Consider the following 15,336-nt stretch of genomic DNA (forward strand, 5'->3'; position numbering starts at 1 on the left):
ATTTATTTTTATTAACTACTTACTTATTGTATTGCTGCATTCCCAGTAGGCAAACTGTTCGTCAGTTCTGGGCGCGCGCGCGTAAGTAAAACTACTGTATTGTAAAATATTAATCGGTGGCGAAAAATTTGCCTACTGGGAACGCTGCCATAAGTTGTTCAGTGTATTTAATGCGTGATTGATAGCGATGAAAAAAGTAAGTAATTACAGTATTTACAGCTTTAGTACTGGATCACCCCCTTGCGGAGTAGGTTGTCATTCGGAATTACCTATGTTTACACACGCACTCACGCCTTGTACTAATGTACTCCCTTGCGGGGTAGGCAGAGGTGCATTGCTGCACCCACTTTTCGCCAGAGTGTTATGTTAGTCCCAATGTAATAGGGGGCGGGCCTATTGCCATTATACGGGCACATCCAAGACCTGAGAACGAATATCTGTGTTTAAACAAATATCTGCCCCAGCCGGGAATCGAACCCGGGACCATCGGCTCAGTAGTCAGGGTCACTAACCACTACGCCATTCGGTCGTCAATCGGAATTACCCATTGACATAATCACAGACAGACATTTTGAAATCATTGGAATTACCTATGTAAGTACCAATATCGAGCTTGACTACACCTATGGAACATTTTTTACAGTGTGGTGTGGTGTAGTCTTCTCGGACCATCCATATATGAGATATATTGCTATCAAAACAATTGCTCTACACATAATATAAACATACAGTGAAACTATAAAGTCCTGAAATTAAATGAGGGCACTGCTATCTTTCATGTAGCAACCCTATATAGCGAAACATAACTGACTTTGATACTTGAAATTTTGCCTGTTAACTTCCTACCTATTTATGTATTTTAAAAACAACTTACCATCCACAAAAAAGCTCTTATACAAGCAAGAAGGTGTTAATATGAAGGCTAATAGTTAGTGAAACCAATAAATATTTATTTAGAAAACATTATTACAACTGTATAAAAAAACTGGATCTGTTGACGAAGGGCACACATAGTAAAGACTTCAATTTCACTTTTTGGACGACCAGTTCTGTTTCTTCCAGGAGTTAGAAATATTCCATATTTTGCCCTCGTTGGCACGCTGGTCCGATATAACTATAAAATAAAATAAAAAATTATTTTCGAGTTACACAATGCCCCCCAAATTCACACAATGTGAATTTAGTAAGTTAACAAACATATATCTTCAAGTATCAAAATGTTAAGTGTATGAAACCTACAATCAGTGGTATGTAAACAATGTTCGACTTGGGCTCTAAACCTAGGTTTATCGATAAATGAAGCGTTGGTACTAATAAAAAATGAGTTATTACAATTTGTACAATGCTACATACCCGTCATAGACGCTGTACGAGCGTAAACATCCTCCAAATTCGACAAAATGTGTCCAGCTCGATGTTCCGCTAAACATTGTATTAAAACTCGATAAATAACTTTACTAGCTTGACTACGAATATTTTTCTTCATCTTCCTAATTGCAACCAAGCGTAAATTGTTGCTTTTATCTAGATTATCCTTATAATTAATAAGAAAATTCAAAAAAACCGCCAACCGCCTATTGACATAAACAATTGTTATGACTTTTATGTTTCTTTTCTAATGGTGCCAGGCTCCTGAAAATTTTAGTTCCTCAAACATTAATTTCAGGACTTTATAGTTTCAGTGTACATCGATTTACTTATTTCAGTGGATTTCACATCATAAATTTGAAGCTGAAATATTATTTGAATAATGCTCAGAATAATAACTTTCTCGCACTGGACTAACCTGTGCGTATATGACAGCACGAGCTGTCATATACGGACTACACAGATTATGACACAACTTCAACAAAACGTCAATAATATGTCAATTGACAGTTTTTTGATAGATGCAGTCGCTTGCGGCTTTTTTGGCAATTTTTGGTGTAAACATTTAAGTTTATTTCGATATTTTAACAGACAATTACACAATAGTTATAAGGAAATGAATGCCACAAGTTTATACGTTTCTACGTGTCGATTGATAATATTGGCAGATGCCTCAGACCGAAATTCATGGACAGATTTGTTTCGTCTCGTTCCCTATTTACGACAATCGTTGTCCTGTACAGTGTGTGGTAATTTGTTGAAGGAGCCGTACACGCCGACAGCCTCGGCATGCCAGCACCACGTGTGCAAGCAGTGCATGGGCGGACGCAAGAAACTGAAGCCGTCGTGTAGTTGGTGCAGAGACTATGAGCAGTACGCTGAAAACTTACAGTTGCGGATTCTCCTGCAGTGCTATAAGAAACTGTGTGAATACTTCATGGGTACCGATGTGTATAGCCTGTTACAGGCAGAAGATGACCTGGCTGCAGGCTTAAATGGTGGAACTGTGGCAAGTTCAGGGTTAATGGATTTGATTCAGGAGGGGGCAGGCTTTTCTGATGACTATAAAAGCACAGCTGGGCTTTCTAAGTCAGCATATAGTATACTTCCTTGTGTGTTCACCAACTCCGCCTCAACACAGACACAAGCGGCAGCCTCCTCTAGTCACACTGAGCCTCGGAGCCGGCAACACTCTCCTAGCACTAGATCAACAGCTAATGGAGGCTCGACATACTCTGTCATGTATGCAGGAACTGGAAATAAAATTACTATTAAAAGAAAAGCTATTGAAGAATCATCTGAATCAGAATCTTCACCTAGGGATAACAAGGTAAAACATTTGTATTATAAAGTCAAAACTTACAGCTAAGTCTATCCAATCATTTAGTCTTGTTATTCTTAAGTACATACTTTCCTAATCAATTTTTTTTCTTCAATACATTTCAGTCAAACCAGCAAGGGTTCAAGAAGCCTTCAAGCAGATCTCGCAGCTCGGCGGGCGGCAAGCGGAAGGGTTGCCGGTGTGGGAATGCCACAGCCACTCCCGGCAAGCTCACTTGTTGTGGTCAGCGGTGTCCGTGCTATGTTGACAGTAAACCCTGTACTGAGTGCAAGTGTAAGGGTTGTAGAAATCCACATAGAGCTGATGGAATGAAGGTAAAGGAATTATAATTTTAGTTTATAAAGTCTAATATAAACCAAAGTAATTTCCAAATGTATTGCTAGAACAGTTCCACCATAATTTAATAAATGCTGTAGTAGACTTTATAGCATAATAATTAAATATAAACTGAAATAAAATAATGTTACTCATAGCCTAAGCGAAAAGGAAGCTTATAGTTATTCCCTTTTCTAATATTTTATTGTAGAGTGCATGGTAAATCTTACACACATCAACATATTTTATACATACCTTAATAATATTTTATTCTATCTTGCAGGTGAGACCTCATATACCCCAACTGGACTCCATCCAGTATACCTTGAGCTCCAACACAGAGAGTTCCCCTTCCTGCTCAGGGTCCATGGATAGCATGGACACCGACACCATGACCATGGAAGCTATGGAGGAGACACTGCACTTCAACCATCATCCATCTCATATCAAAGGTAACTTATTTAAAACAGTTAATCTAGTAATTTATAAGTATGTACTTGTAATATATCCTTCAAATCATTGTTTTCAATTTATTCACATAACAAGAAAATCCAAATAGCACACATTATAATGTGGATTAGAATCTATTTATCATTGTGTGTTGTTCTTCCAACTTTCTTCCAGCTCTTTAAATAATCTACCAAATAAATTTTAGATTCAAGCTTACTACCGAACTTTCTTCCAGCTCTTTAAATAATCTACCAAATAAATTTTAGATTCAAGCTTACTACCGTTTCATTAATTTCCAGTATACACAAGTCAGTTGCAAGAGATATCACCGTCATTACCGGCCACAATAATGATGGACGAAGACCTCTCCTGCTCCCCCGAGGTGGAACTGAGTTCCCCGCACGAGTTCACATTATGTTCCCCGAGCACCCTGGACGAGTCGCCCTCGCCGCCACCTCTTGAGCACACCAGTGATATAGAGGTGGATGTATGACAGACGCCCTCCGTAGACTCCTAGGACTCAGCCCCGCCGGCGCCCGTGCACGTGGCGCGGCCCACGCTCCCGCTCGTCAACTTGAGCCTCAAAGTCACCATATTCCTCCAGAGGGGCCCGCGGACTCCTCGGCGTTGAGTGAACTGTGCACGGCGGGTGAGTGTGAGTAGCAATCTTCAATAGTTGTTGGGTTTTAATAGTAAGGACTTGACTAGTGACTGAAATGTTAATTACCATTGACTACCTTTTAAGAATAAGTGAAACTGAAAAAATCCAATAAAGACTAAACTAGGAATAATGGTGAAAGTATTGTTTGTTGAGTTAAATGTTGTAATTCTTTCCATTTTTGGTTGAAGTGATTGTTGCATTTGTGATTATGAATTGTAAAAAATCGGTTTTGATGTTAGCTTTTAATGAATTAAGCAAAGTGTGATTTAATGAATTATTTTAAGCTTTTAGGCTTTTTAAATTGTAAATCATGGTAGTAGGTTGATCCTTGTGCTCCAATTATAACCTGAATAAATACATAAACTTCCTGTTTTTAGTCGTCGCCTTAAATATACATATTTTTAATGCGGGAAACTTATAACAATAATAATAAATCAATTGTGCCTGAAGTAGATTTACCGACCGACATATTGTGGTCTGGGCCGGCCGATGTCCTTCTGTATGAACTTTTGTTAGCGTTCGTTGTGTAGATAATTTCCGTCGTATGTATTTGTAAACATAGTAAGATAAAGCACTCCAGTACAAATCAAATGTGTATAAATAAAATTAATGAACTATATTAAGTGTACAAATGAAATTGTAATTATTAATTCAATACTTTGCTTTACTTAAATTAAATTACGTGTAGAAATTTTACTACGCAACCTAAATAATAAAAATCCAAATATTTTTGTTAAAACTCATGCCTTTTAATTACTATTCAATTATAACATAATCATTACGCATTACAATCAACACACTACATACATAATATCAATCACTGGTATCCTCATCAACATCAACATCGCTTACTACAGAACCCCAGATCCTTTCAAACTCCTTCTTCAGCGCAGTGACCAGCACGGGCTCCGACGTGAGCAGCGTGTGATCTCGGTGGCGGTTGACGCGGCCCACGTCGTAGTCCAGCGAGCCCACCAGCGCCACCGCGTCCGACCCCCCTTCCCCGCCGTCTACGAGAATAAACTCATGCGCAGGATTATCCTCCGAATCCATCGCCTTCACCTCTATCCCTGCTTTCTTCAGCCTTACCACCTGCGAGTGATTCTTACTCTTGTGAATGATCACTCGTATGGTGACGGAACCCTTCTTTTGCACTTCTAAGAGACATTTAGTGATGGTGTCGCTCATGAGGCTGGGCATGCAGACGTCGACTGAAGTGTTGGCGTGGAGGACCACGTAGAATATGCAGAACAGGTTGTCGAGACCGAGGCGTTCGCTGGCGTCGTCGTCTCCCGCGCCGTAGAAGAGAAACTCGTTGATGCAGGCGAGGTCCGAACACTGTTTCTCGAACATCTTGACTAGGCTGGTCTGTTTCAGCAGTTTGTAAGCCACTCCGCACAAAGCGGCCGAGCCGCCCGCGAACATTATTGTCTTCCAGTTGCTTAAACTCATGTTCAATGTGTAAGTATTTTAATGTTTGTGATAGTTTAACTATATTTTGGTACCAAATTAATTTTGAATGGATTCGTTTAGCTTTTTTGAACTGCGTCTTTGTTTTATTAAACTACCCTCGGTCGCTTAAGAAATTTTAAGGTGTAGTCAACACTCTCGCTAGAAACTTCACTAAAGCGTTCAGAAACCGTTTCAAAAACTCAGTAACATTTTCAGATCCATATTTGTATATCCTAGTCTTTGTTTCAGATTGTTTCAGCAAGGACTTTGTATTATAACAGGACTGAGTACTGCCAAAATTTTAATTACTAAAACACATCGTAAGCTGTTGTAATAAGGTTCAATTTGGTAATCAACGTTTGAAGAGCCAAAACGAGCCGAGCGAGATAGCTAGATTAGAGGCCGTTTGTCCCTTACTAACGCTTGCCATCCCAAAAAAAACGTGATAGTTGGTAGAAAATATTTGATTTGATTTGAATTGAAAATGTTAGATTTTTATTTCAAACAATGATTTAATTATCATACGAACTCTGAGCATAACTTATAATTAAATAATAACTTTAAACTTACTAATAAGATTAAAGTTATTATTTAATAAGATATTATTTTGTATCGTACCTCATAATAATTATTTTAAACCTGTCATTATTTCAAACACTTGGTAGTATTCTTTTTAGTACCTCATGCCAACCCTTTCATCTGTCATGGCGGTTTGTTTTGAATTTATTTGTTGTTGTCTTGTCATACCTATTTATTTTTGCAAATTAGTAAGTTTCATTGAAGAAATTGACAAAAAGTGATGTGTACAAGTTTGTAAAAGTGAATCGTGTGGTGGTTGCGGCATATTATTTCACAGGTAAGCCGAGAAAGGTAATATTAGATTTATAACAAATAGGGTAACCATGCGGTATGACAATCTGTTGGGGCTACGAGCTACCACACAAAATAACAAAATTTTATTCGATTGTCCACGCATATCTCTGAAACTATTGATCCGGATGCGACTATGTTATTAGGGTTCCGTACCCAAAGGGTGCCAACGGAATCCTATTACCTAGCTTTCACTGTCTGCCCGTCTGTCTTTCAATGTGCCATGACTAATTATATATTTTATTTCTTTGTCAGATTTCCCAAGAATGAAGATAAGAAAAAAATATAGCTGGATGTTGTTCCGGTGTCACAATAGATCATCATCATCCAGTTCAATTAAATGAGGAACCACACATAAGTTCCAGTTGTGAAGGCATTAGCTAATTCATATTTAAAATTTTAACATACTTATTCCATAATGGAAAATTTAATTGCTTAAAGAATTTAGGCAGTAAGATTGGCCTCCGGCAGAATTGTATAAAACAATATTGTTTAGCCATGTTTAGTAATAATAAAAATAAATTCAATAAATACAGTGTCTTTTATTTGAATTTGTCATAATCTACTATATCCCATCCCACGGGGAAAGACGTTTGATAAGTCAAAGTCAATATATAAATACAAACAAAAACTAGCCTTATTCAAATGTAATAAGGGTTCTGTCAGATGTCTTTCCCCGTGGATAGGGATATAAACTATCGCCGTCCTTGATAATCACAAAATAATTTCATTTGTCATAGACAGCATCCCGAAGATATACATATATCTTCGATATATGCAACTCCGAAGAGTGTCTAAGATTATGTCGACCTACGGTAGCGATTGTTTAGTAGAATTATCCATAAATTGTCTAGGTAACTATAAAGCAAAAATATATTTTTTTGGGTCCCAATTTTTGATCACTGTAATAATTATATTATTACAACAAGTCCCCAAAGTCCCACGTAACACAAATTTCTTGGTCACCTTATTAGAAAGGGACAAACGGCCTCTTTACTACCCCTCCTGCTCGGCTCGCTTTTGGGTTCCGAGTACTCAGTCCTGTTCTATATACAAAGTCCTTGTGTTTCAGTCTATATATTACCTACTCTACTCTGTGTTTCAGACGTCATTGTATTTTTTACCATCATCCTGCTACATTATTTTTTGAATTGATATTTTTACGCTTTTACTAGGCCGTTGGGTGTAAAAACTCGGTTATTTTATAAGCACTTAGGTTTACTTTACATTTAAGTAAGCTTAGTGCGTGTATCAATTATTATTGTGAGTTGGATATGTCTCAGTCTCGCACTCGTGGTACAAGCGCTGTAAGAAAATCCGTGACCAAAGCATCGGGGGATGGCCGCAAGGAGGGGAAACCTCACAGCCAGGACAAAGACAAGAGCACAATACCGAAAAACGTTCGGTATGAGTTAGAAAATGCTCTTTTGGGTGTAAGTAAAAGAAAACACTTAGTAGGTTAGTCATTTCAGCTCAGGCAGGTAACGCAGTAGGTAACTATTTAAACGCCTGCCTCTGTGTATGAGCAATAGCTTACAATTACTCGATCTACAGGTGTAGGTATGTACAGGCGTAGCTAGAATTAGGCGAACGCCTCCAATTTGGAATCAGCCGGTACTACATAGGTATTAAAATTCAAGAAGGCTATGAATAGGTATTATGTAAGTACTTACCTAAAGCCAATGGTAAAGCATTTATTAAACTTCAAATAACTTTTTAAACCTACTGATTGAAATAATTACGGTCAGTTTTTGCATAGCTCATTGGTTCATTACAGCTATGCGACGTCTGGTTCGAAGAGATCAAACCTCACCTCGTCCGCAACAACATAAAGCTACATGTCCACGGGCGAGCGGACGCGGGCGACGGCACCCGTGGGGCACCCGCCTGCCGCCACCGCGACCCAGGTGCTCATTCTCATGTACGCGCTCAGTGTTGTTAGGATTACTTATGCCATTGTATTCCAATACGACTTCTCTGACAACCTAATATTTAAAGTGATCCTACCTACTTTAGGTACTCTTTAAGTGCAAGTTAAACCTACACAGCATATTGCTTCTCCACCCTCTTCAGTATGAAACCCTTTCTAAGCTTAGACAAGTTTTCAAATTTAGGTAGGTACTAGTATACACCTAGCCAGTTACCTACATATATTTTTTTACTTAATTATTCACTCAAAAAAGGAAATAGCTTAAAATAATGTTGTAGTTAATATTCAGGGGCGACCTCGTTCAAATGCGAGCTCTGCCGGCTGCTGTTCAGCGCGGCCGCCGGCATCGACAGCGCCGTGTCGCAGTCGCTCGCCGGCGCCGGCACCACCCTCGCAGGAACCACTACTCCTGGTGAAACAGGTAGGTACCTACATACGTTCTGACGTAGGTAGAAGACATCAACCTCATTCAGAACTCGACAGCTGGAGGCCTGGAGCAAACAATATGTCTCTAATAAATACTGGATGGCGATTTTTGTAGTTGTTTAATTCATGTTTTAAGTACTTATACCTACTTACATTACGTTACTTCCATTAGCCCGTCCAGCGTTTACAGCTAGACATATTTACTCAACTAAGAAGACCCACGACTTTCTGTCTGTCTTTTTTCTCTTATATAGCTTTCAATCTTTATATAGCTTGAAGTCCACCGGCGCGCCGAACTCGACTTGAAGCGCGATGAGTTAAAAGCCCGACCACCTGCGCTAACTCAATATAATTATGAGAATGGTGTGCTCACATGCCCGCATTGTGCGAGGGTCTTCACGAATAAGATAGGCTACACAAGCCACATGCGAGCACACGAGCGACGAGTCTGATCCTCGAAGCGGTCGCCGTGACCGAAATCGGTCGGACCGCATCATCTAAAACAAAAATATTCCAACAGACGCGACCTACCAGCCCCGCGAAGCCCACCGTCCGTCGTAAACGTCCACCACAGGCTGTGGTGGACGGTGGTGGCGTGGGCTGTGGTCCACAGCCCACGTCCACACAGCCGGTGCCTCGCCCGTGCCGACAGTACCAGCCGCCCGCGGTCGCGTCTGCTGCTGACCGTACCGCTGCCTCCTCGCCGCCACCGCATCAGGATATCCCCGTGAGTTACTTTTAAAATGCTGTTACAAAAGTTACGGTACTTACTTACAATCGGTACTTGCCTTAGGTACCTACTTGCATAAGGACATAGTTACCTAACTACTAATTTCTACTAATTTATTTATTTATTCTAAGGAAGGTAAAATATTTACTTTATGGTTTTAGGTAAGTATTTATTTCTCATAAGAACTATTTAATTCACTTAAATTGAAGAAAATTATTACTTTACCTTTCACTGAAACGAGACATATTTTGGGGTGGGTGGTTTTCATGAGTAGGTTTGATTCTTTAAGTACTTACTTATATTTTTTTCAGAGGCTGTATGGAATCACTGAGATATCAGTGACCAAATCAAATCGTAACATTATCAAAATGAATAAAGCATGTTCCAAGACTAGAAAAAATACATCGATGTCCTCTCCAACGCAGGTCAGTCTATAAAACTCATTCCTGATAAGTATCTAATAAGTGTACTCATTTACAGGGTAGGCAGTAGTGCATTGTTCCACCCATTTTTTTGTTAAGGGCCAATGTAATGTGCGGGTAAGCCTAATGCCATCTTTCGGCCTTAGCCACAATCTGAAATCGGTTTTTAACAAATATCTTTCCCGGCTCGGGATCGAACCCGAGATCCTCGACCGATCTGTGTAATCATCCCTTTCCATGTACTTACCTATTTACATTATAATATGTATATTGTATGATTATGCAATTTCATCACGTATTTTTTTTCCAGAAAGTAAAAGCTCCACCAAATACTAAAAGAAGAAGTGGCTGCCAGTCTACTTCCCGAAGTGGAAGCACAATGAAAACTGGACCAAAGCACTCTCGACATAAGGCCTCTAACAAACGTCGCCCCAAGAAAAAAAGAGAGAAAAAGGACTCAAGTCTGTTGTTTCCCGATGTAAGTTTTAAAGACTGCCTTAGGTTTTTTTCATTTTTGTTAATGTATTGTTTTTTTTTTTGTTTATTGAATTTTATGACATGTACTGAATATGGATCAAGTTATCTGAAATAAATGAATTTAATTTAATTTAATTTAAAAATTCAGATAAGGAGATAGGTGTGTACTAGTGTTGCCACGAATAGTGAATTGGCCGAATACCGAATATTCGGCGACGCTGCCGGCCGAAGCGCCGAATATTCGGCCGCCGAATATTCGGCGCTACAACCTGTTTTTTTTGTTCCTGGATCTGCTTTGAAGAAGTCGCTACAGATTTGCTAATTATTAGGAGGCAGAATGCTGTGGCAAATGAGTTGAATTTTGATTTGATAATAGTTCGCCTAGATCGGATGGCCGATCCTTACAAGTGGTGGTCAGCTAACAAAAAACAATACCCGAAACTTTTGAAATTTGCAAAAACTTATCTTTCTTCAACTGGAAGTAGCGTGAGAGGTTATTTTCTGAGGATGGTTACAATGAAAAGCGCAATCGTGGGCTACCAAAAAATGCTGAAATGCTCGTTTTTATCCAGCACAACTTACTACTGATTAATTTTAAGTACTAAAATGTTGTGATTTGGAAATAAATACACAATTTTGATTAAAATAACTAGTCATTTTTTACATGATTTACTATTCGGTATTCGGCCCGAATAGTACGCACTATTCGGCCGAATACCGAATACTGAAAAATTCTCATACCTAATTATATACTTTGATGAATTTAATCATTGCTATTTTATTCATCATTCGTTCACCCAAATTTTACCCGTCTCATATTAAACATTACTTATAAGTACAACGTCTCTTATACAAATAAGAGGTATTTTAAATACCTATAATAAGCACATATTTACTGTATCTTTCCAGGATTTGGTCGAAATGATTGGCAGCGCTCAAGAGCAGCGGCTGATCATGCTGTACGAGAGTCCGAAAGACGAATACTCCCTGGGCCTCCATCAGAATGAGGATACAGGCAGAAGATACCAACCTCTTTACATACGCCGGCCGCCATGGAGGTGAGACCTAACATGTTGGACCTTATTCTGAAGATCGATCGGTGATAGTTTTACTTTGTAATTATCCTATTTTCTATAGTGGGCATGCATAATAAGATAATTTTGATAAGTAACTACATTTAAAGAAATCTGTCTTCTATGTCTACTTTGGCTAGATTAGAGGAATGGCGATTCAATGGAAGAATTGGATTACGACAACCTTTAGTCTTTTGTTATGTTGATATTTATTTACTGTTTTACTTGTTAGGTAATTATAGTAGGACTTTTTGTACACTAATAAAATTTAAACATTTTGATAACAATGACCAGTTTATTTTCAAGGTTAACATCTGTAGCTCTCTTTTTGTGACTTGTGAGTGCACTATTTCTAAACTAATACGTGGGAGTTTCTCTCGGCTGTTTGTTCGGCACAATGTGTCAACATTCCCACGCTTTTGCATCAAGAATGATGCAGCTCCATAAACATCAATTTAGATTCAGTCGGATGGACCTCGTTTAATAAGTTTTCTTTTATTTCGCACCCGCAGCACAATAGGTGACAATAGTATCAGGTCGTATACATTTAGGTAGGTACAATCACACCACACACTTAATTATAGCTAGGTATACTTAAAATAATGGAAAGCATAACTAAATTAAAGTTAGAATTCAATTTGGATCGAAATAAATAAGCTTCTTAGTTCTCACACGACACTTTTTAATTGGTATATAACTTAAGGACTATACCTTACTTACGACTCTTTACAAAATTACAACAGACGTATCGACTAAAAAGACAATACAGAGAGTGCTCCTCACACAAATAAAATAATTTACAAAACCAGTCAAACAAATTCATCACGCTCATATCATTTCATTCATTACACATCTAATAAATAAATTAATAACGCACTTGTCGGGCGGCTTCGATCGCGACCGCGGCAGCGCCCCGGGGACGCCGCCCGGCCGGGGCCGAAGCACCGCGCTCTTTGGATCCAGAAGAGTTCAGAGAACGTCCCGCGTCCCGCACTCGCGCGCGCTAGTTGCCGTGCTTCACGTAGTCGGCGTCGAAGTAGGCGGGCGCCAGGCCCTGCTTGCGGTCCAGGTGGCGCACGCGCACGCACAGGAAGGCGGCCACCAGCGACGCCACGGCCAGCACCAGCAGCAGCATCACCAGCCCCGCCACGAACGACGGCACCGACATGCAGATGGTCTCCGGGTCGGCGCCCGGCGACTGGATCACCACGGTCTCGTTGCCGGCCGCGTTGTTGAGCGCGAAGTTGACGTCGCCGGGCGCCACCACCTGGATGGTGCGGCTCGTGTTGACGTCGGTCATCTCCTGCGCGTCGCGCCGCCGCCGCCGCGCGCCCTGCAGCCGCGCCGGCAGGTCCTCCACGGAGCGCGGGCGGCCGCCCAGCGTGGCCAGCGAGCCGTGCGCCTCGTCCTTCCGCTTGACGGTGTTGTAGGCGCCGCGGCGGCCGGGCGGCGGCGGCGGCGGCAGGTGCACGGCGGCGTCGTCGTCGCGCGCGGGCGCGGGGCTGGACGCGGGCGCGTGCGGCGTGGACGACGCCTGCGCCTGCGGGGGCGGCACGGCGTCGTCGCGCTTCTCGGAGAAGGAGCCGGTGGCGTCGGCGGGGTGGCGCGGGTCGGGGAAGGCGGGCGGCGGGCCGTACTCACTGTGCACGCTCTGCGGCGGCGGGCCATATTCAGCGTGCGGCGAGTTGGGCGCGCCGTACTCGCCGGCGCCCAGCGAGGGCCCGCCCAGCAGCGGCACGCCGTAGTCCGCGCCGAGCCCGCCGCACTTGGGCTCCGGGCAGTTGTAGCGACACACCTGGATCACGCACTGGAAGTGCACGTTCATCGAATCGGGGAACTTGAACGCCTGGAAGTAGGCGAAGGACACGACGGAGGCGGACGGGCCGAAGTTCTTGATCTTCTGGAACTTGCTCATGATCTTGGGCCGCACGACGCAGCCGTACTGGTCCACGAGCTGGATGGGCGCGCGCTTGCCGTCGTGCGCCACGCAGTTCCGCACCAGCATGTCGAACTTGTTCTCGTCGTCCTTGATGGCCAGCACCATGGTCATGGTCTGCCCGATCTTCACGATGCCGGACACCTCGGATGCCCAGGGCCCCTTGCCCACCTGGATCTGCATCCAGCACTGCAGGTTGTCGCCGAGGAAGTTGGCGGTGACGGCGTGCAGCATGTCCACCTGGAAGGGGCGGAAGGTGACGGCCTTCTCGTAGAAGTCGTACCAGGTGCAGCGCAGCTTGCGCGCCTGGTCCCACACCTCCTGCACGTAGGGGTCGTACTGCACGATGATGGTGTTCTCCACGTACGAGCCGCTGGGCGTGGGCGCGCCGTAGTTGGCCACCGAGTGGCTGCCGGAGCTGGACATGCCGCAGCTGTTGAGGAAGATCTCGAAGGTGGCGCTGAGGTGGCCGGTGCCGGGCTTGAGGTGCATGCAGTGCGGGTCACTGTAGAAGCCCTTGGAGAAGATCATGCCGTAGAAGGGGCGGTCGAACTCAATGTTGACGCGCATGTGCGTCTTCTCGCACTGCACCTGCAGGTGCTTGATCTTGGGGCTGTCGGGCGTGGCGAGCGGCCAGGGGTCGTCGGCGTGCGCGGGCGCCAGCGGGGGCCCGTAGCCGCCGCCGCCGCGGTGCTCCAGCGGCAGCGACGCCGAGTCCACCGGGGGCTCGCATCGCGCTATCTGAAACCACAAAAACATACATTTGATATCGATTCGGATGAACCGTTGGGCAGCAGCGCCCGTGCGGTGCCGTGCGCATGCGCATTCCGCGCTCGTCGCAGTCTGATTCTCGCCGCGTGAATTCTTGCGCGCGCGGATCTCGCGAGCGCGTTCTTTCCGACTTTCTACACTGATGGATAGCGCGCGCGACCAATTACAATATTAATTAGCGCAATCATACTAGCGAGATGAGTTCCGACGATGCTTTCACGATATTTCAAGATGTATCTACAGTAAGATGTGAACGAGTAACCGTCACTGTGTAATTACATAATTACCGACGAAATTAATTATTTTTTAATGCAGCTTGCAGTTTCGTTTCCTATTCTAGCACCTAACCTGACTGTGTTTATCTGCAATTTCCCATTGCTGTTTCTCCTCGAGTAAGTAGTTCTAAAATTTGAAGATCTTCACTGTAGAGGCAATTAGAAGCATTATAATTAACTAAACCACAGCATGTTAAGTTTTTGGTTTTCCCGCAAGTTTCCAGCGTTCCCAGGCGGGCCGCGGGCTAATAGAGCCGTATATGTGGTTTACACAGGCGAGTCTCTCCGAGGAGCATCGTATATGGGGCGAGAGCTGGCGGGCCACAGCCGGCGAGTGCGAGAATAGCCGCCCGGTGGCAGCCACTTGTCGCGGCGCAAGAAGTTTCTAAACCGGTTAGAAATTGCCCACTGATCGAGTTTGTCAGTTGCGGAAGAAAACACCCGAGTTATAGCGCGCACGCATGTGCGATGCATTAGTTGCTGTTTTACGAGGAATCCTGGCGCTTTTCAATTTATGCATCGCATCTAATCTCGATTCATAGCTTCTGTATTTGCCTACGCTTCCAACTTTGCAATCTGCATCGTCATTCATAATGCATGGAATGTGTGTTGTCCCGTCACAATTTATGAATGCTTTCTAGCCGGTTTCAATATTTCATGGGCTTATCTTGTCATGAACGGAGGCTAGTGTAGTTGTGCATCAGCTTATTAGAGATATTAGAGGTAATAACAATAGTTGGAGGAAAGGCCGGTCGGATGCGCGGAGAGCGGCAGGTGCGGAGAAAGTACAATAACGTCCGCCGCCGCCGCCGCCGCCGCCGCCGCCGCTTCCCGACAA

The 15,336-nt window shown here is 43.1% G+C and overlaps 4 protein-coding genes across 5 annotated transcripts in view; 2 read left to right on the forward strand and 2 right to left on the reverse strand.

Annotated features, from left to right (window-relative positions):
- Positions 1-1,826: 1,826 nt before the first annotated feature.
- LOC119692324 (E3 ubiquitin-protein ligase MSL2) lies at positions 1,827-4,737 on the forward strand. Its single transcript, XM_011560365.3, has 4 exons — positions 1,827-2,698; positions 2,815-3,024; positions 3,309-3,477; positions 3,775-4,737. Exons 1-4 carry the CDS (start codon positions 1,835-1,837, stop codon positions 3,966-3,968), a joined length of 1,437 nt encoding a protein of 478 aa, XP_011558667.3. The 5' UTR covers positions 1,827-1,834; the 3' UTR covers positions 3,969-4,737.
- Positions 4,738-4,937: 200 nt separating this feature from the next.
- Positions 4,938-5,759, reverse strand: LOC125491450 (mitochondrial cardiolipin hydrolase-like). Its single transcript, XM_048633472.1, has one exon. It carries the CDS (start codon positions 5,586-5,588, stop codon positions 4,950-4,952), a length of 639 nt encoding a protein of 212 aa, XP_048489429.1. The 5' UTR covers positions 5,589-5,759; the 3' UTR covers positions 4,938-4,949.
- A 1,787-nt stretch (positions 5,760-7,546) lies between these two features.
- On the forward strand, positions 7,547-12,000 carry LOC105389273 (serine/arginine repetitive matrix protein 1). Of its 2 annotated transcripts, XM_048633407.1 has the most exons (7): positions 7,549-7,891; positions 8,236-8,379; positions 8,678-8,809; positions 9,335-9,541; positions 9,856-9,969; positions 10,277-10,444; positions 11,353-12,000. In XM_048633407.1, exons 1-7 carry the CDS (start codon positions 7,733-7,735, stop codon positions 11,503-11,505), a joined length of 1,077 nt encoding a protein of 358 aa, XP_048489364.1. In that variant the 5' UTR covers positions 7,549-7,732; the 3' UTR covers positions 11,506-12,000. The 2 variants fall into 2 exon arrangements, with proteins under 2 accessions (XP_048489365.1, XP_048489364.1); XM_048633408.1 differs by lacking the exons at positions 9,856-9,969; positions 10,277-10,444; positions 11,353-12,000 and having other exon boundaries at positions 7,547-7,891; positions 8,236-8,365; positions 9,335-9,505.
- Positions 12,001-12,181: 181 nt separating this feature from the next.
- Positions 12,182-15,336, reverse strand: part of LOC119692331 (cuticlin-4) — a 28,146-nt gene continuing 24,991 nt past the window's right edge. Inside the window, exon 4 of the mRNA XM_048633406.1 lies at positions 12,182-14,193. Coding sequence (XP_048489363.1) covers positions 12,520-14,193 — 1,674 coding nt within the window. The 3' untranslated portion in view covers positions 12,182-12,519. The remainder of the gene's footprint in view (positions 14,194-15,336) is intronic.

Source organism: Plutella xylostella, chromosome 5 (genome assembly GCF_932276165.1).
Source record: "Plutella xylostella chromosome 5, ilPluXylo3.1, whole genome shotgun sequence".
NCBI classification, from domain to species: Eukaryota; Metazoa; Arthropoda; class Insecta; order Lepidoptera; family Plutellidae; genus Plutella; species Plutella xylostella.

What these genes read in the sequence shown, in the direction of transcription:
- LOC119692324 (XM_011560365.3), top strand. Translation starts at nt 1,835, where the DNA reads ATGACACAACTTCAACAAAACGTCAATAATATGTCAATTGACAGTTTT. An exon ending in CTTCACCTAGGGATAACAAG is followed by an intron (nt 2,699 to 2,814) that starts GTAAAACATTTG and finishes AATACATTTCAG; the next exon opens with TCAAACCAGCAAGGGTTCAA. An exon ending in ATAGAGCTGATGGAATGAAG is followed by an intron (nt 3,025 to 3,308) that starts GTAAAGGAATTA and finishes TCTATCTTGCAG; the next exon opens with GTGAGACCTCATATACCCCA.
- LOC125491450 (XM_048633472.1), bottom strand. Translation starts at nt 5,588, where the DNA reads ATGAGTTTAAGCAACTGGAAGACAATAATGTTCGCGGGCGGCTCGGCC.
- LOC105389273 (XM_048633407.1), top strand. Translation starts at nt 7,733, where the DNA reads ATGTCTCAGTCTCGCACTCGTGGTACAAGCGCTGTAAGAAAATCCGTG. An exon ending in ACCCAGGTGCTCATTCTCAT is followed by an intron (nt 8,380 to 8,677) that starts GTACGCGCTCAG and finishes GTTAATATTCAG; the next exon opens with GGGCGACCTCGTTCAAATGC. An exon ending in CACTACTCCTGGTGAAACAG is followed by an intron (nt 8,810 to 9,334) that starts GTAGGTACCTAC and finishes ATATTCCAACAG; the next exon opens with ACGCGACCTACCAGCCCCGC.